This window comes from Somniosus microcephalus, unplaced genomic scaffold (assembly GCF_052327205.1).
Source record: "Somniosus microcephalus isolate GS21.2 unplaced genomic scaffold, FLI_Smic_1.0 unresolved_chr1, whole genome shotgun sequence".
In the NCBI taxonomy this organism is placed as follows: domain Eukaryota; kingdom Metazoa; phylum Chordata; class Chondrichthyes; order Squaliformes; family Somniosidae; genus Somniosus; species Somniosus microcephalus.
In genome coordinates this window covers 86,858,179-86,884,469 of record NW_028225179.1, presented here as the reverse complement: position 1 = coordinate 86,884,469, position 26,291 = coordinate 86,858,179, and the positions used below count along the sequence as shown (strand labels likewise).

The 26,291-nt window shown below is 59.1% G+C and overlaps 1 protein-coding gene across 1 annotated transcript in view; it reads left to right on the top strand.

The window, feature by feature from the left end:
* LOC147095561 (uncharacterized) overlaps positions 1–26,291 on the top strand; it is a 92,527-nt gene that overhangs the window by 32,225 nt on the left and 34,011 nt on the right. Inside the window, exons 4-5 of the mRNA XM_085973661.1 lie at positions 600–824; positions 1,081–1,350. Coding sequence (XP_085829787.1) covers positions 600–824; positions 1,081–1,350 — 495 coding nt within the window. The remainder of the gene's footprint in view (positions 1–599; positions 825–1,080; positions 1,351–26,291) is intronic.

Sequence of the window (26,291 nt, the reverse complement as noted above, 5' to 3'; positions counted from 1 at the left end):
GGAGGGCGGCGAGTGGGGGGGGGGAGGGTGGCGAGTGGGGGGGGGGGGGAGAGGGGGGCGAGGAGGGGGAAGGGGACGAGGAGGGGGAGGTTGGTCGCGGCCTGGCCTGATCCCCAGCCCGACAGTATCCCCAGGGTGAGGGGTCCACGCCGCCGTCGGTTTGTTCCCCCCCTCGGCCCCTGGTAGGGACCCTCCCCTCACCCCCTGCCCTCGGCCCCTGGTCCGGACCCTCCCCTCACCCCCTGGTCCAGACCCTACCCTCACCCCCTGCCCTCGGCCCCTGGTCCGGACCCTCCCCCTCACCCCCTGCCCTCGGCCCCTGGTCCGGACCCTCCCCCTCACCCCCTGCCCTCGGCCCCTGGTCCGGACCCTCCCCCTCACCCCCTGCCCTCGGCCCCTGGTCCGGACCCTCCCCTCACCCCCTGCCCTCGGCCCCTGGTCCGGACCCTCCCCTCACCCCCTGCCCTCGGCCCCATGTCCGGACCCTCCCCTCACCACCTGCCCTCGGCCCCTGGACAGTAGTGGAGTGTCGGTGCTTACCGCTGCCCGACAGTCACGTTCATCTTCTCGGGGGTGACTTCGCCTTGGAAGTTGCACAGCGTGTGGAAGAGGCAGGTCAGCAGCTTGGACTGGGGCAGGACCTCGGAGACTACCTCCCCGCGGCCGGGCCTGGCGCTGACCATCACCGCCTGGATCCGCTCCGCCGCCGGGTTCTTCTGCTTGAAGATTCGCAGCAGCTGCTTGATGGTCTCGCGCTCCTCGTTCTGCAGGAACCACAGGCACACCACCTCGCTCTCCCCATTGCCGTCGATCACCAGCAGCAGGTAGGTGGGGAGCTGCAGGCCCTCCCACCGGTAGGTGGCGTCCATCAGCAGCATCTCCGGGTACTTCTCGAAGGTCTGCTTCATGCTGCTGTCCTGGAAGTAGATGGCCTGCAGCACATTGGCCTTGCTCACCACCACCACCACAGTGCCATCTGCAAAGAACCGAGACCCCACACCGTCAGTCACCGGGCAACCACCATCGGCACAGGCCGTTCAGCCCATCGATACACAGGCCGTTCAGCCCATCGATACACAGGCCGTTCAGCCCATCGATACAGGCTCACAGGCCGTTCAGCCCATCGATACAGGCTCACAGGCCGTTCAGCCCATCGATACAGGCTCACAGGCCGTTCAGCCCATCGATACAGGCTCACAGGCCGTTCAGCCCATCGATACAGGCTCACAGGCCGTTCAGCCCATCGATACAGGCTCACAGGCCGTTCAGCCCATCGATACAGGCTCACAGGCTGTTCAGCCCTTCGCTACAGGCTCACAGGCCGTTCAGCCCATCGATACAGGCTCACAGGCCGTTCAGCCCATCGATACAGGCTCACAGGCCATTCAGCCCATCGATATTGTTACAGAGGGACAGAAGGAGGCCATTCAGCCCCTTGAACCTGTTACATAGGGACAGCAGGAGGTTATTCAGCCCCTCCAGCCGATTCTGCCATTCAATTCGATTCTGGCTCATCTGTATCGTAACTCCATCTGCCTATCCTGGATCCATAACCCTTAAATCCAGTGTCGAACAAACATCTTTCAAACTAGGCTTTAAATTTTCAATCGACCCGCAGCCTCAAATGATTGTTGGGGAGAGAGAGGTCCACATTCCACTAGCCTTTGCGTACTGATGGAGCAGCGCGCTATCCCCGGGGGTGAGCGACGGTTTGGTGAGGTGATGGAGCAGCGCGCTATCCCCGGGGTGAGGGACGGTTTGGTGAGGTGATGGAGCAGCGCGCTATCCCCGGGGTGAGGGGCGGTTTGGGTAGAGGTGATGGAGCAGCGTGCTATTCCCAGGCCGAGGTACGGTTTGGGTAGAGGTGACGGAGCAGCGCGCTATCTACGGGGTGAGGGACGGTTTGGGTAGAGGTGATGGAGCAGCCCGCTATCCCCGGGTTGAGGGACGGTTTGGGTAGAGGTGATGGAGCAGCGCGCTATCCCCGGGGTGAGGGACGGTTTGGTGAGGTGAAGGAGCAGCGCGCTATCCCCGGGGTGAGGGACGGTTTGGTGAGGTGATGGAGCAGCGCGCTATCCCCGGGGTGAGGGACGGTTTCAGTAGAGGTGATGGAGCAGCGTGCTATCCCCGGGCCGAGGGACGGTTTGGGTAGAGGTGACGGAGCAGCGCGCTATCACCGGGGTGAGGGACGGTTTGGGTCGAGGTGATGGAGCAGCGCGCTATCCCCGGGGTGAGGGACGGTTTGATGAGGTGATGGAGCAGCGCGCTATCCCCGGGGTGAGGGATGGTTTGCGTAGAGGTGATGGAGCAGCGCACTTTCCCCGGGGTGAGGGACGGTTTGGTGAGGTGATGGAGCAGCGCGCTATCCCCAAGGTGAGGGGCGGTTTGGTGAGGTGATGGAGCAGCGCGCTATCCCCAGGGTGAGGGGCGGTTTGGTGAGGTGATGGAGCAGCGCGCTATCCCCGGGGTGAGGGACGGTTTGGTGAGGTGATGGAGCAGCGCGCTATCCCCGGGGTGAGGGACGGTTTGGCGAGAGGTGATGGGGCAGCGCGCTATCCCCGGGGTGAGGGACGGTTTGGGTAGAGGTGACGGAGCAGCGCGCTATCCCCGGGCTGAGGGTCGGTTTGGTGAGGTGATGGAGCAGCGCGCTATCCCCGGGGTGAGGGACGGTTTGGTGAGGTGATGGAGCAGCGCGCTATCCCCGGGATGAGGGACGGTTTGGTGAGGTGATGGAGCAGCGCGCTATCCCCGGGGGGAGGGACGGTTTGGGTAGAGGTGATGTGGCAGCGCGCTATCCCCGGGGTGAGGGACGGTTTGGTGAGGTGATGGAGCAGCGCGCTATCCCCGGGGTGAGGGACGGTTTGGGTAGAGGGGACGGAGCAGCGCGCTATCCCCGGGGTGAGGGACGGTTTGGGTAGAGGTGATGGAGCAGCGCGCTATCCCCGGGGTGAGGGGCGGTTTGGGTAGAGGGGACGGAGCAGCGCGCTATCCCCGGGGTGAGGGACGGTTTGGGTAGAGGGGACGGAGCAGCGCGCTATCCCCGGGGTGAGGGACGGTTTGGTGATGTGATGGAGCAGCGCGCTATCCCCGGGGTGAGAGACGGTTTGGTGAGATTATGGAGCAGCGCGCTACCCCTGGGGTGAGGGACGGTTTGGTGAGGTGATGGAGCAGCGCGCTGTCCCCGGGGTGAGGGACGGTTTGGTGAGGTGATGGAGCAGCGCGCTATCCCCGGGGTGAGGGACGGTTTGGTGAGGTGATGGAGCAGCGCGCTATCCACGGGGTGAGGGGCGGTTTGGTGAGGTGATGGAGCAGCGGGCTATCCCCGGGGTGAGGGGCGGTTTGGTGAGGTGATGGAGCAGCGCGCTATCCCCGGGGTGAGGGACGGTTTGGGTAGAGGTGATGGAGCAGCGCGCTATCCCCGGGGTGAGGGACGGTTTGGGTTGAGGTGATGGAGCAGCGCGCGACCCCCGGGGTGAGGGGCGGTTTGGTGAGGTGATGGAGCAGCGCGCTATCCCCGGGGTGAGGGACGGTTTGGGTAAAGGTGATGGAGCAGCGTGCTATCCCCGGGGTGAGGGACAGTTTGGTGAGGTGATGGAGCAGCGCGCTATCCCCGGGTGAGGGACGGTGTGGGTAGAGGTTATGGAGCAGCGCGCTATCCCCGGGGTGAGCGACGGTTTGGTGAGGTGATGGAGCAGCGCGCTATCCCCGGGGTGAGGGACGGTTTGGTGAGGTGAAGGAGCAGCGCGCTATCCCCGGGGTGAGGGACGGTTTGGTGAGGTGATGGAGCAGCGCGCTATCCCCGGGGTGAGGGACGGTTTCAGTAGAGGTGATGGAGCAGCGTGCTATCCCCGGGCCGAAGGACGGTTTGGGTAGAGGTGACGGAGCAGCGCGCTATCACCGGGGTGAGGGACGGTTTGGGTCGAGGTGATGGAGCAGCGCGCTATCCCCGGGGTGAGGGACGGTTTGATGAGGTGATGGAGCAGCGCGCTATCCCCGGGGTGAGGGATGGTTTGCGTAGAGGTGATGGAGCAGCGCGCTATCCCCGGGGTGAGGGACGGTTTGGTGAGGCGATGGAGCAGCGCGCTATCCCCGGGGTGAGGGACGGTTTGGTGAGGTGATGGAGCAGCGCGCTATCCCCGGGGTGAGGGACGGTTTGGTGAGGTGATGGAGCAGCGCGCTATCCCCGGGGTGAGGGACGGTTTGGTGAGGTGATGGAGCAGCGCGCTTTCCCCGGGGTGAGGGACGGTTTGGTGAGGTGATGGAGCAGCGCGCTATCCCCAAGGTGAGGGGCGGTTTGGTGAGGTGATGGAGCAGCGCGCTATCCCCAGGGTGAGGGGCGGTTTGGTGAGGTGATGGAGCAGCGCGCTATCCCCGGGGTGAGGGACGGTTTGGTGAGGTGATGGAGCAGCGCGCTATCCCCGGGGTGAGGGACGGTTTGGCTAGAGGTGATGGGGCAGCGCGCTATCCCCGGGGTGAGGGACGGTTTGGGTAGAGGTGACGGAGCAGCGCGCTATCCCCGGGTTGAGGGGCGGTTTGGGTAGAGGTGATGGGGCAGCGCGCTATCCCCGGGGTGAGGGACGGTTTGGGTAGAGGTGATGGAGCAGCGCGCTATCCCCAGCGTGAGTGACGGTTTGGTGAGGTGATGGAGCAGCGCGCTATCCCCAGCGTGAGTGACGGTTTGGTGAGGCGATGGAGCAGCGCGCTATCCCCAGGGTGAGTGACGGTTTGGGTAGAGGTGATGGAGCAGCGCGCTATCCCCGGGGTGAGGGACGGTTTGGTGAGGTGATGGAGCAGCGCGCTATCCCCAGCGTGAGTGACGGTTTGGTGAGGCGATGGAGCAGCGCGCTATCCCCAGGGTGAGTGACGGTTTGGGTAGAGGTGATGGAGCAGCGCGCTATCCCCGGGGTGAGGGACGGTTTGGTGAGGTGATGGAGCAGCGCGCTATCCCCGGGGTGAGGGACGGTTTGGTGAGGTTATGGAGCAGCGCGCTATCCCCGGGGTGAGGGGCGGTTTGGTGAGGTGATGGAGCAGCGCGCTATCCCCGGGGTGAGGGACGGTTTGGGTCGAGGTGATGGAGCAGCGCGCTATCCCCGGGGTGAGGGGCGGTTTGGTGAGGTGATGGAGCAGCGCGCTATCCCCGGGGGGAGGGACGGTTTGGGTAGAGGTGATGTGGCAGCGCGCTATCCCTGGGGTGAGGGACGGTTTGGTGAGGTGATGGAGCAGCGCGCTATCCCTGGGGTGAGGGACGGTTTGGTGAGGTGATGGAGCAGCGCGCTATCCCTGGGGTGAGGGACGGTTTGGTGAGGTGATGGAGCATCGCGCTATCACCGGGGTGAGGAACGGTTTGGGTAGAGGGGACGGAGCAGCGCGCTATCCCCGGTGTGAGGGACGGTTTGGGTAGAGGGGACGGAGCAGCGCGCTATCCCCGGGGTGAGGGACGGTTTGGGTCGAGGGGACGGAGCAGCGCGCTATCCCCGGTGTGAGGGACGGTTTGGGTAGAGGGGACGGAGCAGCGCGCTATCCCCGGGGTGAGGGACGGTTTGGTGATGTGATGGAGCAGCGCGCTACCCCTGGGGTGAGAGACGGTTTGGTGAGGTTATGGAGCAGCGCGCTACCCCCGGGGTGAGGGACGGTTTGGTGAGGTGATGGAGCAGCGCGCTGTCCCCGGGGTGAGGGACGGTTTGGTGAGGTGATGGAGCAGCGCGCTATCCCCGGGGTGAGGGGCGGTTTGGTGAGGTGATGGAGCAGCGTGCTATCCCCGGGGTGAGGGGCGGTTTGGTGAGGTGATGGAGCAGCGCGCTATCCCCGGGGTGAGGGACGGTTTGGGTAGAGGTGATGGAGCAGCGCGCTATCCCCGGGGTGAGGGACGGTTTGGGTAGAGGTGATGGAGCAGCGCGCTACCCCCGGGGTGAGGGGCGGTTTGGGTAAAGGTGATGGAGCAGCGCGCTATCCCCGGGGTGAGGGACGGTTTGGTGAGGTGGTGGAGCAGCGCGCTATCCCCGGGTGAGGGACGGTGTGGGTAGAGGTTATGGAGCAGCGCGCTATCCCCGGGGTGAGCGACGGTTTGGTGAGGTGATGAAGCAGCGCGCTATCCCCGGGGTGAGGGACGGTTTGGTGAGGTGGTGGAGCAGCGCGCGATCCCCGGGGTGAGGGACGGTTTGGTGAGGTGATGGAGCAGCGCGCTATCCCCGGGGTGAGGGACGGTTTGGTGAGGTGGTGGAGCAGCCCGCTATCCCCGGGGTGAGGGACGGTTTGGGTCGAGGTGATGGAGCAGCGCGCTATCCCCGGGGTGTGGGACGGTTTGGGTAGAGGTGATGGGGCAGCGCGCTATCCCCGGGGTGAGGGACGGTTTGGGTAGAGGTGATGGAGCAGCGCGCTATCCCCGGGGTGAGGGACGGTTTGGGTAGAGGTGATGGAGCAGCGCGCTATCCCCGGGGTGAGGGACGGTTTGGTGAGGTGATGGAGCAGCGCGCTATCCCTGGGGTGAGGGACGGTTTGGTGAGGTGATGGAGCAGCGCGCTATCCCCGGGGTGAGGGACGGTTTGGGTAGAGGTGACTGAGCAGCGCGCTATCCCCGGGGTGAGGGATGGTTTGGTGAGGTGATGGAGCAGCGCGCTATACCCGGGGTGAGGGATGGTTTGTTGAGGTGACGGAGCAGCGCGCTATCCCCGGGGTGAGGGAAGGTTTGGTGAGGTGACGGAGCAGCGCGCTATCACCGGGGTGAGGGACGGTTTGGTGAGGTGATGGAGCAGCGCGTTATCCACGGGGTGAGGGACGGTTTGGTGAGGTGATGGAGCAGCGCGCTATCCCTGGGGTGAGGGACGGTTTGGTGAGGTGATGGAGCAGCGCGCTATCCCCAGGGTGAGGGACGGTTTGGTGAGGTGATGGAGCAGGGCGCTGTCCCCGGGGTGAGGGACGGTTTGGGTGGAGGTGATGGAGCAGCGCGCTATCGCCGGGGTGAGGGACGGTTTGGGTAGAGGTGACGGAGCAGCGCGCTATCCCCAGGGTGAGGGACTGTTTGGTGAGGTGATGGAGCAGCGCGCTATCCCCGGGTTGAGGGACGGTTTGGTTAGAGGTGATGGGGCAGCGCGCTATCCCCGAGGTGAGGGACAGTTTGGGTAGAGGTGACGGAGCAGCGCACTATCCCCGGGGTGAGGGACGGTTTGGTGAGGTGATGGAGCAGCGCGCTATCCCCGAGGTGAGGGACAGTTTGGGTAGAGGTGACGGAGCAGCGCACTATCCCCGGGGTGAGGGACGGTTTGGTTAGAGGTGATGGAGCAGCGCGCTATCCCCGAGGTGAGGGACAGTTTGGGTAGAGGTGACGGAGCAGCGCACTATCCCCGGGGTGAGGGACGGTTTGGTGAGGTGATGGAGCAGCGCGCTATCCCTGGGGTGAGGGACGGTTTGGGTAGAGGTGATGGAGCAGCGCGCTATCCCCGGGGTGAGGGACGGTTTGGTGAGGTGATGGAGCAGCGCGCTGTCCCCAGGGTGAGGGACGGTTTGGGTGGAGGTGATGGAGCAGCGCGCTATCCCTGGGGTGAGGGACGGTTTGGGTAAAGGTGACCGAGCAGCGCGCTATCCCCGGGGTGAGGGACGGTTTGGGTAGAGGTGACGGAGCAGCGCGCTATCCCCGGGGCGAGGGACGGTTTGGTGAGCTGATGGAGCAGCGCGCTATCCCCGGGGTGAGGGACAGTTTGGTGAGGTGATGGAGCAGCGCGCTATCCCCGGGGTGAGGGACGGTTTGTTGAGGTGACGGAGCAGCGCGCTATCCCCGGGGTGAGGGACGGTTTGGTGAGGTGATGGAGCAGCGCGCTATCCCTGGGGTGAGGGACGGTTTGGTGAGGTGATGGAGCAGCGCGCTATCCCTGGGGTGAGGGACGGTTTGGTGAGGTGATGGAGCAGCGCGCTATCACCGGGGTGAGGAACGGTTTGGGTAGAGGGGACGGAGCAGCGCGCTATCCCCGGTGTGAGGGACGGTTTGGGTAGAGGGGACGGAGCAGCGCGCTATCCCCGGGGTGAGGGACGGTTTGGGTCGAGGGGACGGAGCAGCGCGCTATCCCCGGTGTGAGGGACGGTTTGGGTAGAGGGGACGGAGCAGCGCGCTATCCCCGGGGTGAGGGACGGTTTGGTGATGTGATGGAGCAGCGCGCTACCCCTGGGGTGAGAGACGGTTTGGTGAGGTTATGGAGCAGCGCGCTACCCCCGGGGTGAGGGACGGTTTGGTGAGGTGATGGAGCAGCGCGCTGTCCCCGGGGTGAGGGACGGTTTGGTGAGGTGATGGAGCAGCGCGCTATCCCCGGGGTGAGGGGCGGTTTGGTGAGGTGATGGAGCAGCGTGCTATCCCCGGGGTGAGGGGCGGTTTGGTGAGGTGATGGAGCAGCGCGCTATCCCCGGGGTGAGGGACGGTTTGGGTAGAGGTGATGGAGCAGCGCGCTATCCCCGGGGTGAGGGACGGTTTGGGTAGAGGTGATGGAGCAGCGCGCTATCCCCGGGGTGAGGGACGGTTTGGTGAGGTGGTGGAGCAGCGCGCTATCCCCGGGTGAGGGACGGTGTGGGTAGAGGTTATGGAGCAGCGCGCTATCCCCGGGGTGAGCGACGGTTTGGTGAGGTGATGGAGCAGCGCGCTATCCCCGGGGTGAGGGACGGTTTGGTGAGGCGATGGAGCAGCGCACTTTCCCCGGGGTGAGGGACGGTTTGGTGAGGTGGTGGAGCAGCGCGCGATCCCCGGGGTGAGGGACGGTTTGGTGAGGTGATGGAGCAGCGCGCTATCCCCGGGGTGAGGGACGGTTTGGTGAGGTGGTGGAGCAGCGCGCTGTCCCCGGGGTGAGGGACGGTTTGGGTAGAGGTGATGGAGCAGCCCGCTATCCCCGGGGTGAGGGACGGTTTGGGTCGAGGTGATGGAGCAGCGCGCTATCCCCGGGGTGTGGGACGGTTTGGGTAGAGGTGATGGGGCAGCGCGCTATCCCCGGGGTGAGGGACGGTTTGGGTAGAGGTGATGGAGCAGCGCGCTATCCCCGGGGTGAGGGACGGTTTGGGTAGAGGTGATGGAGCAGCCCGCTATCCCCGGGGTGAGGGACGGTTTGGTGAGGTGATGGAGCAGCGCGCTATCCCTGGGGTGAGGGACGGTTTGGTGAGGTGATGGAGCAGCGCGCTATCCCCGGGGTGAGGGACGGTTTGGGTAGAGGTGACTGAGCAGCGCGCTATCCCCGGGGTGAGGGATGGTTTGGTGAGGTGATGGAGCAGCGCGCTATACCCGGGGTGAGGGATGGTTTGGTCAGGTGATGGAGCAGCGCGCTATCCCCGGGGTGAGGGACGGTTTGGGTAGAGGTGACGGAGCAGCGCGCTATCCCCGGGGTGAGGGACGGTTTGGTGAGGTGATGGAGCAGCGCGCTATACCCGGGGTGAGGGATGGTTTGGTCAGGTGATGGAGCAGCGCGCTATCCCCGGGCTGAGGGACGGTTTGGGTAGAGGTGACGGAGCAGCGCGCTGTCCCCGGGGCGAGGGACGGTTTGGTGAGCTGATGGAGCAGCGCGCTATCCCCGGGGTGAGGGACGGTTTGGTGAGGTGATGGAGCAGCGCGCTATCCCCGGGGTGAGGGACGGTTTGTTGAGGTGACGGAGCAGCGCGCTAACCCCGGGGTGAGGGACGGTTTGGTGAGGTGATGGAGCAGCGCGCTATCCCCGGGGTGAGGGACGGTTTGTTGAGGTGACGGAGCAGCGCGCTATCCCCGGGGTGAGGGAAGGTTTGGTGAGGTGACGGAGCAGCGCGCTATCACCGGGGTGAGGGACGGTTTGGTGAGGTGATGGAGCAGCGCGTTATCCACGGGGTGAGGGACGGTTTGGTGAGGTGATGGAGCAGCGCGCTATCCCTGGGGTGAGGGACGGTTTGGTGAGGTGATGGAGCAGCGCGCTATCCCCAGGGTGAGGGACGGTTTGGTGAGGTGATGGAGCAGGGCGCTATCCCCGGGGTGAGGGACGGTTTGGGTGGAGGTGATGGAGCAGCGCGCTATCGCCGGGGTGAGGGACGGTTTGGGTAGAGGTGACGGAGCAGCGCGCTATCCCCAGGGTGAGGGACTGTTTGGTGAGGTGATGGAGCAGCGCGCTATCCCCGGGTTGAGGGACGGTTTGGTTAGAGGTGATGGGGCAGCGCGCTATCCCCGAGGTGAGGGACAGTTTGGGTAGAGGTGACGGAGCAGCGCACTATCCTCGGGGTGAGGGACGGTTTGGTGAGGTGATGGAGCAGCGCGCTATCCCTGGGGTGAGGGACGGTTTGGGTAGAGGTGATGGAGCAGCGCGCTATCCCCGGGGTGAGGGACGGTTTGGTGAGGTGATGGAGCAGCGCGCTGTCCCCAGGGTGAGGGACGGTTTGGGTGGAGGTGATGGAGCAGCGCGCTATCCCTGGGGTGAGGGACGGTTTGGGTAAAGGTGACCGAGCAGCGCGCTATCCCCGGGGTGAGGGACGGTTTGGGTAGAGGTGACGGAGCAGCGCGCTATCCCCGGGGCGAGGGACGGTTTGGTGAGCTGATGGAGCAGCGCGCTATCCCCGGGGTGAGGGACGGTTTGTTGAGGTGACGGAGCAGCGCGCTATCCCCGGGGTGAGGGACGGTTTGGTGAGGTGATGGAGCAGCGCGCTATCCCCGGGGTGAGGGACGGTTTGTTGAGGTGACGGAGCAGCGCGCTATCCTCGGGGTGAGGGAAGGTTTGGTGAGGTGACGGAGCAGCGCGCTATCACCGGGGTGAGGGACGGTTTGGTGAGGTGATGGAGCAGCGCGTTATCAACGGGGTGAGGGACGGTTTGGTGAGGTGATGGAGCAGCGCGCTATACCCGGGGTGAGGGACGGTTTGGTGAGGTGATGGAGCAGCGCGCTATCCCTGGGGTGAGGGACTGTTTGGTGAGGTGATGGAGCAGCGCGCTATCCCCGGGGTGAGGGACGGTTTGGGTAGAGGTGATGGAGCAGCGTGCTGTCCCCAGGGTGAGGGACGGTTTGGGTGGAGGTGATGGAGCAGCGTGCTATCCCCGGGGTGAGGGACGGTTTGGTGAGGTGATGGAGCAGCGCGCTATCCCCAGGGTGAGGGGCGGTTTGGTGAGGTGATGGAGCAGCGTGCTATCCCCGGGGTGAGGGACGGTTTGGGTAGAGGTGACGGAGCAGCGCGCTATCGCCGGGGTGAGGGACGGTTTGGGTAGAGGTGACGGAGCAGCGCGCTATCCCCGGGGTGCGGGACGGTTTGATTAGAGGTGATGGGGCAGCGCGCTATCCCCGAGGTGAGGGACAGTTTGGGTAGAGGTGACGGAGCAGCGCGCTATCCCCGGGGTGAGGGACGGTTTGGGTAAAGGTAACGGAGCAGCGCGCTATCCCCGGGGTGAGGGACGGTTTGGGTAGAGGTGATGGAGCAGCGCGCTATCCCTGGGGTGAGGGACGGTATGGGTGGAGGTGATGGAGCAGCGCGCTATCCCTGGGGTGAGGGACGGTTTGGGTGGAGGTGATGGAGCAGCGCGCTATCCCTGGGGTGAGGGACGGTTTGGGTGGAGGTGATGGAGCAGCGCGCTATCCCCGGGGTGAGGGACGGTTTGGGTGGAGGTGATGGAGCAGCGCGCTATCCCTGGGGTGAGGGACGGTTTGGGTAGTGGTGACGGAGCAGCGCGCTATCCCCGGGTTGTGGGGCGGTTTGGGTAGAGGTGATGGAGCAGCCCGCTATCCCCGGGGTGAGGGACGGTTTGGGTAGAGGTGATGGAGCAGCCCGCTATCCCCAGGGTGAGGGACTGTTTGGTGAGGTGACGGAGCAGCGCGCTATCCCCGGGGTGAGGGACGGTTTGGGTTGAGGGGACGGAGCAGCGCGCTATCCCCGGGGTGAGGGACGGTTTGGGTAGAGGGGACGGAGCAGCGCGCTATCCCCGGGGTGAGGGACGGTTTGGTGAGGTTATGGAGCAGCGCGCTACCCCCGGCGTGAGGGACGGTTTGGTGAGGTGATGGAGCAGCGCGCTATCACCGGGGTGAGGGACGGTTTGGTGAGGTGATGGAGCAGCGCGCTATCACCGGGGTGAGGGACGGTTTGGTGAGGTGATGGAGCAGCGCGCTATCCCCGGGGTGAGGGACGGTTTGGTGAGGTGATGGAGCAGCGCGCTATCCCCGGGGTGAGGGACGGTTTGGTGAGGTGATGGAGCAGCACGCTATCCCCGGGGTGAGGGACGGTTTGGTGAGGTGATGGAGCAGCGCGCTATCACCGGGGTGAGGGACGGTTTGGTGAGGTTATGGAGCAGCGCGCTACCCCCGGGGTGAGGGATGGTTTGGTGAGGTGACCGAGCAGCTAGCTATCCCCGAGGTGAGGGACGGTTTGGGTAGAGGTGATGGAGCAGCGCGCGATCCCCGGGGTGAGGGACGGTTTGGGTAGAGTTGATGGAGCAGCGCGCTATCCCCGGGGCGAGGGACGGTTTGGTGAGGTGATGGAGCAGCGCGCTATCCCTGGGGTGAGGGACGGTTTGGTGAGGTGATGGAGCAGCGCGTTATCACCGGGGTGAGGGACGGTTTGGTGAGGTGATGGAGCAGCGCGCTATCCCTGGGGTGAGGGACGGTTTGGTGAGGTGATGGAGCAGCGCGCTATCCCTGGGGTGAGGGACGGTTTGGTGAGGTGATGGAGCAGCGCGCTTTCCCCGGGCTGAGTAGAGGTGATGGAGCAGCGCGCTATCCCCGGGGTGAGGGACGGTTTGGGTGGAGGTGATGGAGCAGCGTGCTATCCCCAGGGTGAGGGACGGTTTGGTGAGGTGATGGAGCAGCGCGCTATCCCCAGGGTGAGGGACGGTTTGGTGAGGTGATGGAGCAGCGCGCTATCCCCGGGGTGAGGGACGGTTTGGGTAGAGGTGATGGAGCAGCGCGCTATACCCGTCGTGAGGGACGGTTTGGGTGGAGGTGATGGAGCAGCGCGCTATCCCCGGGGTGAGGGACGGTTTGGTGAGGTGATGGAGCAGCGCGCTATCCCCGGGGTGAGGGACGGTTTGGTGAGGTGATGGAGCAGCGCGCTATCCCCGGGGTGAGGGACGGTTTGGGTAGAGGTGATGGAGCAGCGCGCTATCCCTGGGGTGAGGGACGGTTTGGTGAGGTGATGGAGCAGCGCGCTATCCCCGGGGTGAGGGACGGTTTGGGTAGAGGTGACGGAGCAGCGCGCTGTCCCCGGGGTGAGGGACGGTTTGGTGAGGTGATGGAGCAGCGCACTATACCCGGGGTGAGGGATGGTTTGGTCAGGTGATGGAGCAGCGCGCTATCCCCGGGGTGAGGGACAGTTTGGGTAGAGGTGACGGAGCAGCGCGCTATCCCCGGGGTGAGGGACGGTTTGGTGAGCTGATGGAGCAGTGCGCTATCCCCGGGGTGAGGGACGGTTTGGTGAGGTGATGGAGCAGCGCGCTATCCCCGGGGTGAGGGACGGTTTGTTGAGGTGACGGAGCAGCGCGCTATCCCCGGGGTGAGGGACGGTTTGGTGAGGTGACGGAGCAGCGCGCTATCCCCGGGGTGAGGGAAGGTTTGGTGAGGTGACGGAGCAGCGCGCTATCACCGGGGTGAGGGACGGTTTGGTGAGGTGATGGAGCAGCGCGTTATCACCGGGGTGAGGGACGGTTTGGTGAGGTGATGGAGCAGCGCGTTATCAACGGGGTGAGGGACGGTTTGGTGAGGTGATGGAGCAGCGCGCTATACCCGGGGTGAGGGACGGTTTGGTGAGGTGATGGAGCAGCTCGCTATCCCTGGGGTGAGGGACGGTTTGGTGAGGTGATGGAGCAGCGCGCTATCCCCGGGGTGAGGGACGGTTTGGGTAGAGGTGATGGAGCAGCGTGCTGTCCCCAGGGTGAGGGACGGTTTGGGTGGAGGTGATGGAGCAGCGTGCTATCCCCGGGGTGAGGGACGGTTTGGTGAAGTGATGGAGCAGCGCGCTATCCCCAGGGTGAGGGACGGTTTGGTGAGGTGATGGAGCAGCGCGCTATCCCCGGGGTGAGGGACGGTTTGGGTGGAGGTGATGGAGCAGCGCGCTATCGCCGGGGTGAGGGACGGTTTGGGTAGAGGTGACGGAGCAGCGCGCTATCCCCAGGGTGAGGGACTGTTTGGTGAGGTGATGGAGCAGCGCGCTATCCCTGGGGTGAGGGACGGTTTGGGTAGAGGTGATGGGGCAGCCCGCTATCCCCGGGGTGAGGGACGGTTTGGGTAGAGGTGATGGAGCAGCCCGCTATCCCCAGGGTGAGGGACTGTTTGGTGAGGTGACGGAGCAGCGCGCTATCCCCGGGGTGAGGGACTGTTTGGTGAGGTGACGGAGCAGCGCGCTATCCCCGGGGTGAGGGACGGTTTGGGTAGAGGGGACGGAGCAGCGCGCTATCCCCGGGGTGAGGGACGGTTTGGGTTGAGGGGACGGAGCAGCGCGCTATCCCCGGGGTGAGGGACGGTTTGGTGAGGTTATGGAGCAGCGCGCTACCCCCGGCGTGAGGGACGGTTTGGTGAGGTTATGGAGCAGCGCGCTACCCCCGGGGTGAGGGACGGTTTGGTGAGGTGATGGAGCAGCGCGCTGTCTCCGGGGTGAGGGACGGTTTGGTGAGGTGATGGAGCAGCGCGCGATCCCCGGGGTGAGGGACGGTTTGGTGAGGTGATGGAGCAGCGCGCTATCCCCGGGGTGAGGGACGGTTTGGTGAGGTGATGGAGCAGCGCGCTATCCCCGGGGTGAGGGACGGTTTGGTGAGGTGACCGAGCAGCTAGCTATCACCGGGGTGAGGGACGGTTTGGGTAGAGGTGATGGAGCAGCGCGCTATCCCCGGGGCGAGGGACGGTTTGGTGAGGTGATGGAGCAGCGCGCTGTCCCCGGGGTGAGGGACGGTTTGGTGAGGTGGTGGAGCAGCGCGCTATCCCCGGGGTGAGGGACGGTTTGGTGAGGTGATGGAGCAGCGCGCTATCCCCGGGGTGAGGGACGGTTTGGTGAGGTGATGGAGCAGCGCGCTATCCCCGGGGTGAGGGACGGTTTGGTGAGGTGATGGAGCAGCGCGCTATCACCGGGGTGAGGGACGGTTTGGTGAGGTTATGGAGCAGCGCGCTACCCCCGGGGTGAGGGACGGTTTGGTGAGGTGACCGAGCAGCTAGCTATCACCGGGGTGAGGGACGGTTTGGTGAGGTGATGGAGCAGCGCGCTATCCCCGGGGCGAGGGACGGTTTGGTGAGGTGATGGAGCAGCGCGCTGTCCCCGGGGTGAGGGACGGTTTGGTGAGGTGATGGAGCAGCGCGCTATCCCCGGGCTGAGGGACGGTTTGGGTAGAGGTGATGGAGCAGCGCGCTATCCCTGGGGTGAGGGACGGTTTGGTGAGGTGATGGAGCAGCGCGCTATCCCTGGGGTGAGGGACGGTTTGGTGAGGTGATGGAGCAGCGCGCTATCCCCGGGCTGAGTAGAGGTGATGGAGCAGTGCGCTATCCCCGGGGTGAGGGACGGTTTGGGTGGAGGTGATGGAGCAGCGTGTTATCCCCGGGGTGAGGGACGGTTTGCGTGGAGGTGATGGAGCAGCGCGCTATCCCCGGGGTGAGGGACGGTTTGGGTGGAGGTGATGGAGCAGCGTGCTATCCCCGGGGTGAGGGACGGTTTGGGTGGAGGTGATGGAGCAGCGCGCTATCCCCGGCGTGAGGGACGGTTTGGGTAGAGGTGATGGAGCAGCGCGCTATACCCGGGGTGAGGGACGGTTTGGGTGGAAGTGATGGAGCAGCGCGCTATCCCCGGGGTGAGGGACGGTTTGGGTAGAGGTGACGGAGCAGCGCGCTACCCCGTGGTGAGGGACGGTTTGGGTAGAGGTGATGGAGCAGCGCGCTATCCCCGGGGTGAGGGATGGTTTGGTGAGGTGATGGAGCAGCGCGCTATCCCTGGGGTGAGGGACGGTTTGGTGATGTGATGGAGCAGCGCGCTGTCCCCGGGGTGAGGGACGGTTTGGTGAGGTTATGGAGCAGCGCGCTATCCCCAGGGTGAGGGACGGTTTGGTGAGGTGATGGAGCAGCGCGCTATCCCCGGGGTGAGGGACGGTTTGGTGATGTGATGGAGCAGCGCGCTGTCCCCGGGGTGAGGGACGGTTTGGTGAGGTTATGGAGCAGCGCGCTATCCCCAGGGTGAGGGACGGTTTGGTGAGGTGATGGAGCAGCGCGCTATCCCCAAGGTGAGGGACGGTGTGGTAAAGGTGATGGAGCAGCGTGCTATCCCCGGGGTGAGGGACGGTTTGGGTAGAGGTGATGGAGCAGCGCGCTATCCCCGGGGTGAGGGACGGTTTGGTGAGGTGATGGAGCAGCGCGCTATCCCCGGGGTGAGGGACGGTTTGGTGAGGTGACGGAGCAGCGCGCTATCCCCAGGGTGAGGGACGGTGTGGGTAAAGGTGATGGAGCAGCGCGCTACCCCCGGGGTGAGGGATGGTTTGGTGAGGTGACGGAGCAGCGCGCTATCCCCGGGGTGAGGGATGGTTTGGTGAGGTGACGGAGCAGCGCGCTATCCCCGGGGTGAGGGATGGTTTGGTGAGGTGATGGAGCAGCGCGCTATCCCCGGGGTGAGGGATGGTTTGGTGAGGTGACGGAGCAGCGCGCTATCCCCGGGGTGAGGGACGGTTTGGTGAGGTGATGGAGCAGCGCGCTATCCCCGGGGTGAGGGACGGTTTGGGTAGAGGTGATGGAGCAGCGCGCTATCCCCGGGGTGAGGGATGGTTTGGTGAGGTGATGGAGCAGCACGCTATCCCCGGGGTGAGGGACGGTTTGGTGAGGTGATGGAGCAGCGCGCTATCCCCGGGGTGAGGGACGGTTTGGTGAGGTGACGGAGCAGCGTGCTATCCCCGGGGTGAGGGACGGTTTGGTGAGGTGATGGAGCAGCGTGCTATCCCCGGGGTGAGGGACGGTTTGGTGAGGTGATGGAGCAGCACGCTGTCCCCGGGGTGAGGGACGGTTTGGGTAGAGGTGATGGAGCAGCGCGCTATCCCCGGGGTGAGGGATGGTTTGGTGAGGTGATGGAGCAGCACGCTATCCCCGGGGTGAGGGACGGTTTGGTGAGGTGATGGAGCAGCGTGCTATCCCCGGGGTGAGGGACGGTTTGGTGAGGTGATGGAGCAGCGTGCTGTCCCCAGGGTGAGGGACGGCGTGGCGTAGTGACACCTACCCTTGACAGCTGCCAGTGGAGGCACCATCATTTCCAGGTCCGTCCGGTGGATCTTGTAAGTTCCCCATTTGTCTTTGCGGGCGATGGTGTGTTGCTCCTCCCGGTGGATCACCTGGTCGGCGACTGCCCCCAGGTGCTCCTTCACACCTGCTCTGTTACTCTGCAACGAGAGGACGGAGGAGGCTTCCTCCCGCACTGCTTTGTCGAAGCGCCTTTGGCGTGGGTGACGCTCCTTTTCTGCCTGAAGTTGGGGAGTAAATAACGTGTTTTAATATTTCTCAAATAAGTACAATCTCAACAATGATCTGTGCATCACAAACAGAGTCTGCAGCAGAGAAACAGGCCATTCGGCCCAACTGGTCTTCGCCACTGTACACGAGCCTCCTCCCACCTTACTTCATCTCACCCTATTCAATATATCTTTCTATTCCTTTCTCCCTCGTGTGTTTATCTAGCTTCCCCTTAAATGCAGCTGTGCTATTTCCCTCAATGGTCCCTGTGGTAGCGAGTTGCACATTCTCACCAGTCGCTGGGTGAAGAGGTTTCTCCTGAGTTCCAGATTAGGTTAATCAGTTACTATCTTATATTTATGGCCCCTAGTTTTGGTCTCCACCACAAGTTTTTTTACGTATTATATCCAATAAAGCAGCGAGCCGCATTGCACGTAGATGCTTCTCCGTCACACATACACCAATCAACAAGCTAGTTTCAGCTCTAATGGACCAGAGGACTCGCTTAACCAGACTGGCACCGCGTGACCCTTTAGCCGGGGTTTCCCAACTGGCCTTATTTTATTGCTGGTGGGACAATGCTCCCCGCCGGCACCAGATCAACGCCCTTTGGGAAATTTAGGCTCTGAATTGCAGCCGTACTATTGTCTCGGAATAATACGCTGTGCATTACACGATATCGTGCAGCTGTGCTCATACAACAGCCTATTCACCAACACACAGAGAATGCGTTCGGGAGAGTGCCCGGGCATGTGAAGTCGCATGAGTACTTGCGGCTGATTGCACGCGCGACGACGCGTGTCTGTCGCACTTCAGGCACACGCTTCAAAGTGTCAAAATTAGAGTTTCCAATAACAGAGCACTCCCACCACAATCGAGCAGTCCGCTGCACTCGTTGAAAGAACGGCTGCTCGGGCAAGGTACTGGCGGACTGCTGGCACAATGGGCACAATGAACCCAGAGACCGCAAATCTCTGCCTTTGGGGGAAAAAGGGCTAGCAAAAATAGAGGATGCCAAATGGGCCCCTGTGTCAGTTTGGCTCAGCTGGTCTGGGGGTCCAAACCATCAGGGGTTTGATTTCAGAGGCTGGCCTGACGCTGCAGTGCAGTACTGGCGGAGTACAGCATTGTCAGAAGTGCTTCCATCCAGGTGTACCAGTAACCTCAAGCCTCTTCAACCTGTGCCGATGCCTCGGGAGAAGGAACATTGATGATCCCACTGCTTGAAGAGCAGGGAGTTCTCCCAACATCCTGGCCAACATTCCCCTCTCAACCGACACCAGCACAAATTGAAATCACAGTTCACCTGGAACCTCGCTGTGCACCATCAGTTTCAACTGTCAGTAATTCAGGGCGGGCTTTAAACAGGAACTCCAATACAGCAGCCCGCCCTGACCTCCGACAGAAGAGGCAGTCTGACTCCACATGGAGCATAACTCCAGACCCAGTTTACAAAGTGTTCAGCGTGTTCACAGAATCAAACCACCACAACTTGGATTTATACAGCACCTTTAACATAGTAAAACGTCCCAATGCGCTTCACAGGAGTGTTAGAAGACAAAAAATTTGACACCGAGCCACCTATTCCTATAGACATATATAAATAATAAACGGGTAGTAAGAGGAGGGGTAGGGACCAAAAAGGAGACCTACGCATGGAGACAGAGGTCATGGCTGAGGTACTAAATGAGTACTTTGTATCTGTCTTCACCAAGGAAGATGATGCTGCCAAGGTCATAATGGAAGAGGAGGTAGTGGAGATACTGGATGGGATAAAAATTGATAAGAGGAGATACTGGAAAGGCTGTCTGAACTTAAAGTTGATAAGTCACCAGGACCAGATGGGATGCATCCTAGGATTCTGAGGGAGGATAAGGAGATCGCGGAGGTACTGGCCATAATCTACCAATCCTCCTCAGATACGGGGATGGTGCCAGAGGACTGGAGAATTGTAAGCGTTACACCCTTGTTCAAAAAAGGGTGCAAGGATAAACCCAGCAACGAAGGCTAGTCAGTTTAACCTCAGTGGTGGGGAAGCTTTTGGTAACGATAATCAGGGACAGAGTTAACCGTCACTTGGACAAGTGTGGATTAATTAAGGAAAGCTAGCACGGATTTGTTAAAGGCAAATCGTGTTGAACTAACTTGATTGAGTTTTTTGATGAGGTAACAGAGAGGGTTGATGAGGGCAATGCGGTTGACGTGGTGTACATGGACTTTCAAAAGGCGTTTGATAAAGTGCCACATAACAGACTTCCCAGCAAAGTTGAAGCCCATGGAACAAAAGGGACAGTGGCAGCATGGATACAGAATTGGCTAAGTGACAGGAAACAGAGAGTAGTGGTGAACGGTTGTTTATCGGACTGGAGGAAGGTGTACAGTGGTGTTCCCCAGGGGTCGGTTCTTGGACCACTGCTTTTCTTGATATATATTAATGACTTGGACTTGGGTGTACAGGGCACAATTTCAAAATTTGCAGATGACACAAACCTTGGAAGTATAGTGAACAGTGAGGAGGATAGTGATAGACTTCAAGAGGACATAGACAGGCTGGTGGAATGGGCAGACACGTAGCAGATGAAATTTAACGCAGAAAAGTGCAAAATTATACATTTTGGTAGGAAGAATGAGGAGAGGCAATATTAAGTAAAGGGTACAATTCTAAAGTGGGTGCATGAACAGAGAGACCTGGGGGTATGTGTGCACAAATCGTCGAAGGTGGCGGGGCAGGCTGAGAAAGTGGTTAAAAAAGCATACGGGATCCTGGGCTTCATAAATAGAGGCACAGAGTACAAAAGCAAGGAAGCTATGAACCACCTTTATAAAACACTGGTTCGGCCTCAACTGGAGTATTGTGTCCAATTCTGGACACCGCACTTTAGGAAGGACGTGAAAGCCTTAGACAGGGTGCAGAAAAGATTTACAAGAATGATTCCAGGGATGAGGGACTTCAGTTACGTGGATAGACTGGAGAAGCTGGGATTGTTCTTCCTTGGAGCAGAGAAGATTGAGAGGAGATTTGATAGAGGTGCTCACAATCATGATGGGTCTGGACAGGGTAGACAGAAGGAAACTGTTCCCATTGGCTGAAGGGTCGAGAACCAGAGGACACAGATTTAAGGCGACTGGCAAAAGAACCAAAGGCGACATGAGGTAAAACTTTTTTACGCAGCGAGTGGTTAGGATCTGGAATGCACTGCCTGAAAGGATGGTGGAGGCAGATTCAATTGTGGCTTTCAAAAGGGAATTGGATAAGTACCTGAAGGAAATAAATTTGCAGGGCTACAGGGAAAGGGCAGGGGAGTGGGACTAGCTGAAGTGCTCTTGCAGAGAGCCAGCACGGGCTCAACGGGCCAAATGGCCTCTATCTGTGCTATAACCATTCTATGATTCTATGGAAAGGGAAAGTAGTGAGGAGGACATAAAAAACCTGCAAAGGGACATAGACAGGCTAAGTAAGTGGGCAGCGATTTGGCAGATGGAATACAATACTGGAAAATGTGAGGTTATGCACTTTGGCAGGAAAAATCATAGAGCAAGTTATTATCTTAATGGCAAGAAACTGGAAAGTACTGAAGTACAAAGGGTTCTGGGGTCCTGGTGCACGAAACTCAAAAAGTTAGTATGCAGGTGCAGCAAGTGATCAAGAAGGCCAATGGAATGTTGGCTTTTATTGCTAGGGGGTTGGAATATAAAAACAGGGAGGTATTGCTGCAGTTATACAAAGTATTGGTGAGACCGCACCTGGAATACTGCATACAGTTTTGGTGTCCATACTTAAGAAAAGACATACTTGCTCTCGAGTCAGTCCAAAGAAGGTTCACTCGGTTAATCCCGGGGATGAGGGGGTTGTCATATGAGGAGAGGTTGAGTAGATTGGGACTCTACTCATTGGAGTTCAGAAGAATGAGAGGCGATCTTATTGAAACATATAAGATTGTGAAGGGGCTTGATCGGGTGGATGCGGTGAGGATGTTCCCAATGATGGGTGAAACTAGAACTAGGGGGCATAATCTTAAAATAAGGGGCTGCTCTTTCAAAACTGAGATGAGGAGAAACTTCTTCACTCAGAGGGTGGTAGGTTTGTGGAATTTGCTGCCCCAGAAAGCTGTGGAAGCTACATCATTAAATAAATTAAAAACAGAAATAGACAGTTTCCTAGAAGTAAAGGGAATTAAGGGTTACGGAGAGCGGGCAGGAAATTGGACATGAGTCTAGGTTCGGAATGGTCATGGTCCTGTGGGTAGTGGAGCGGGCCCAGGGGCCGTGTAGCCTGGTTCTGCTCCTACTGTGTTCTAATTCTGTATTAGATTTCAGGAGATGGTTTTATTCCTGTTCCTGGCTGGGGTGGAGATCACCTTTACAGAAGGTAAGTACTGTAGAAAATATAGGGACAGAGTGATCTCCTGGAAGAGTTTCGATCGCCTAGATGGGTCGGCGAGGAATTTCCCAGATTTTTTCTCCCAAATTGGCCATTGGGTTTTTTATCTGGTTTTTCGCCTCTCCCGGGAGATCACATGGGTTCGGGTGGGATGGAGAGTGATAGGAGATTTGAGGTTAGGATCAGATCAGCCATGATCTTATTGAATGGTGGAGCAGGCTCGAGGGGCCGATTGGCCTACTCCTGCTCCTATTTCTTATGTTCTTATGTAAATTAGGGCGGTGACCAAAAGCTTGGTCAAAGAGGTAGGTTTTAAGGAGCGTAGTAAAGGGGGAAAGAGAAGTAGAGAGGTTTAGGCAGGGAATTCCAGAGTTTAGGGACGAGGCAACTGAAGGCACAGCCACCAATGGTGGAGCGATTATTATCAGGGATCCTCAAGAGGGCAGAATTAGAGGAGTGCAGATATCTCGGGGGGGTTGTGGGACTGGAGATTACAGAGAAAGGGAGGGGCGAGGTCATGGAGGGATTTGAAAACAAGGATGAGAATTTTGAAATCGAGGCTTTGCTTAACCGGGAGCCAATGTAGGTCAGCGAGCACAGGGGAAATGGGTGAACGGAACTTGGTGTGAGTTAGGACATGGGCAGCCGAGTTTTGGATCACCTCAAGTTTACGTAGGGTGGAATGTGGGAGGCCGGCCAGGAGTGTGTTGGAATAGTCAAGTCTAGAGGTAACAAAGGCATTGATGAGGGTTTCAGCAGCAGATGAGTTGAGGCAGGGGCGGAGACGGGCAGTGTTATGGAGGTGGAAATAGGCGGTCTTAGTTATGCTGCGGATGTGTGGTCGGAAACTCATTTCGCGGTCAAATATGACACCAAGGTTGCAAACAGTGTGGTTCAGCCTCAGACAGATGTTAGGGAGAGGGATGGAGTCAGTGGCTAGGGAACAGAGTTTGTGGTAGGGACCGAAAACAATGGCTTCGGTCGTCCCAATTATTTAATTGGAGAAAATTTCTGTTCATCCAGAACTGGATGTCGGACAAGCAGTACAGAAGGAGGCCATTCGGCCCATCATGCCTGTGCTGGCTCTTTGAAGGAGCTGTCCAATTCGTCCCACTCTCCTGCTCTCTACCCGTAGCCCTGCACATTTTCTCCACTTCAAGTATTTATCCAATTCCCTTTTGAAAGTTACTATTGAATCTGCTTCTCGCACCCTTTCAGGCAGCGCATTCCAGATCACAACTCCCCTCTGGTTCTTTTGCCGATCACCTTAAACCTGTCTCCTCTGGTTACTGGCCCTGATGCTGCTGGAAACAGTCCTTATTTATTCTATCAAAACTCTTCATGATTTTGAACACCTCTATCAAATCTCCTCTTAACCTTCTTTGCTCCAAGGAGAACAACCCCAGCTTCTAAAGCCTCTCCACATAATTGAAGTCCTTCATCACTGGAACCATTTTAGTAAATCTCTTCTGCACCCTTTCCAAAGCCTTCACGTCCTTCCGAAAGAGGTGCGCCCCCAATTGAAGACAATACTCCAGCTGTGGCCTAACGAATGATTTGTAAAGGTTTAGCGTAACTTCCTTACTTTTATAGTCTACTCCTCTATTAACAAAGCCAAGGATCCCAGATGCATTTTTAACAGCCTTGTCAACCTGTCCTGCCACCTTCGAAGATTTGCGTACATAAGCCCCCAGGTCTCTGTTCCAGCACCCACTTTAAAATTGTACAATGTTCCAGGCCCATCTTCAAAGCTCCTTTAAAACGAGAATGTGGACACTCCTGAAACATTTAGACTAGGAGCCAGGTGCAGGGGCGGGTGGAGGAAGGGGGGGGGGGGGGGGGGAGGAGAGGAGGGAGGGGGCGGGGGGGGGGGGAAGTGTTAGATCCGTGTATCTTAATGTTGTGTCCTTCAATAATCAGACAAGACTGCAGGGAACGATTCAACAGGTGTTTACTGAATGAGGGTTACTCTAGAACTAATTGTACAGATCACTACTCAGGGTTTATATACAGGTGTGGTCACTGCCGGTACTACAGTATACAGGAGCTGTAAAAAGTAGTTCTCCCCTTAAAAAGGTACATACATTACAATTCCTCCCCTTTTAGATTAACAGTACCATAACACTCATTTAACAATTAAATATCAAACTAATTACAATTAACACTTTTAACATGCAACATTAGCTGAAAATAGTCTATTTATAAATTCAGTCTTTGGGGAGGCTTCCTGATTCTTTCTGGATAGCGCCTTTCCCGAGTGTCTTGCTCTTGGTGCGGAGGCGATTCTGGCCCCCTGTCGTCGGTTGGTTCATCAGCTTCCGATGCTACTGTTTCTGGGGTAGATGCTACCTGTACGTCGGGTTCCTCACCAGGTACGTATGGGCGAGGCATGGGGTTGACTTGTTCCTGTGACTCTAGGATCTGGTCAGCATGGCGTCTCACGATGCTCTCCCCAACGTCCACTGTGTACATTAGTGAGCCCTGCCGTGTGCATATCGTTCCTGGCTGCCATTTTTCTGTTCGGTAGTCGCGGGCCAAGACTGGTTGCCCTACATTGAAGCTCCTTGTTGGCTTCTCATGGATGTGCTGGAATTGCTTACTCTCAACATCTCTTCGTACGTTTGGTCTGCGCCAATCCAGGCGAGATCTTAACCTTTGGTTAAAGAACATCATGGCTGGGGCCTGGTTGGTGACTGCATGTGTCGCATTCCGGTAGGCGAACAGGAAATTGTCCACCTTGTGCTGCAGCGGAATGTTGTCATTGTACATAGCCTTTATTGCCTTCTTAAAGGTTTGTACGAACCTCTCAGCCAATCCATTTGTGGCTGGATGATACGGGGCGGATGTGTAATGCCTTACCCCATTCCTTTTCATAAATCTTCGAAACTCTTCGGACACAAACTGTGGTCCGTTATCAGAGCAAATCTGCTCTGGCAAGCCGTTCCTGGCAAAAATGGTCCGTAGGACTGCAATAGTTTTCTACGTGGTGGTGGAGGACATTTTGATCACCTCGGGCCATTTCGAGTGCACATCCACGGCTATTAAAAACATTGAGTCCATGAATGGACCAGCAAAATCAATATGCACCCGTTGCCATGGAGATGAGGGCCACTCCCATGGGTGTAGAGGGGCATGTGGTGGTGCATTTTGGACCTTCTGGCATCCTGAGCAGCTCTTTGTCAGGTCCTCGATTTGCTGATCGATCCCCAGCCACCACACATAAGCCCTAACAAGGCTTTTCATTTTCACCCCTCCCAGATGACCTTCGTGAACCTCAATGAGCACTCTCTCCCTTAACTTGGGTGGAATTACCACTCAGGATCAACACATCAAGGTCCCCTGGCATACTGACAGCTGTTCTCTTCTGGATGAGAATGCTGGCAACAGTGAGTCGCCATGTGCTGGCCATCCCTTCACCGTCAAATCATATACCCGAGACAGTGTCGGGTCATTTCGGGTCTCCTTCTCTATGCCAGCGTTAGTTACTGGCAAGCATTCAATTATAGTCGAACGAAATATTTCGACAGGATCCACTGCTGGTGCTTCCTCCGCAGTAGGCAGTGGCAGGCGTGATAGCCCATCAGCGTTTCCATGCTGTTTCGTGCCCTTATACTTGATTTCATATTGGTGCGCCCCTAGAAAAAGGGACCATCTTTGTAGCCGTTGCGCAGTCATCACCGGAACGCTCTTCTTTGGATTAAAGATGGAGACAAGTGGCTTGTGATCAATCAGCAAGGTGAACTTCTGCCCGTGCAGATAGTGATTGAACTTTTTCACTCCCCACACTAGGCTTAGGGCCTCCCTGTCAATCTGGGCGTAGTTACGCTCGGCTGAGGTTAGTGATCGTGACGCAAAGGCTATTGGCCTCTCTGAGCCGTCCGCGAATTTGTGCGACAGCACCACTCCAATGCCGTAGGGTGACGCATCACATGCCAACCAAATTGGTAATGCCGGGTTGCAATGGGCCAATACTTCTTTCGATGTGATTCGTGTTTTGCTCTTCTGGAAAGCTCGTCTACATTCGTCACTCCACTTCCATGGCACCCCAGTTTGCAGTAGGGTGTTCAGTGGGCGTAGTATTGTAGACAAATTTGGCAAGAACTTATGGTAGTAGTTTACCAGCCCGAGGAACGACCTCAGTTGTGACACATTTTCCGGTGCTGGAGCCTTGACTACTGCCTCAATCTTCTCTGGGGACTTATGTAACCCCTCTTTATCGATAACGTGGCCACAATACGAGATCTGTTTTCTAAAAAACTCGCATTTGGGGCGGTTAGCTCGGAGCCCATATTCCTGCAATCTAGTGAGCACCTGCTCCAGGTTGGCAAGGTGATCACTGTCATTTTCGCCCGTGACCAGGATGTCGTCCAAATAACACTGGGTCCCTGGGATCCCTTGCAGGACTTGTTCCATTGCCCTCTGCCAAATAGCCGGAGCTGATGCTACCCCGAATACCAGCCGGTTGTATTGGTAGAGACCTTTATGGGTGTTGATTGTGAGGTATTTTTTTGATGCTTCTTCTACCTCCATTTGCAGATATGC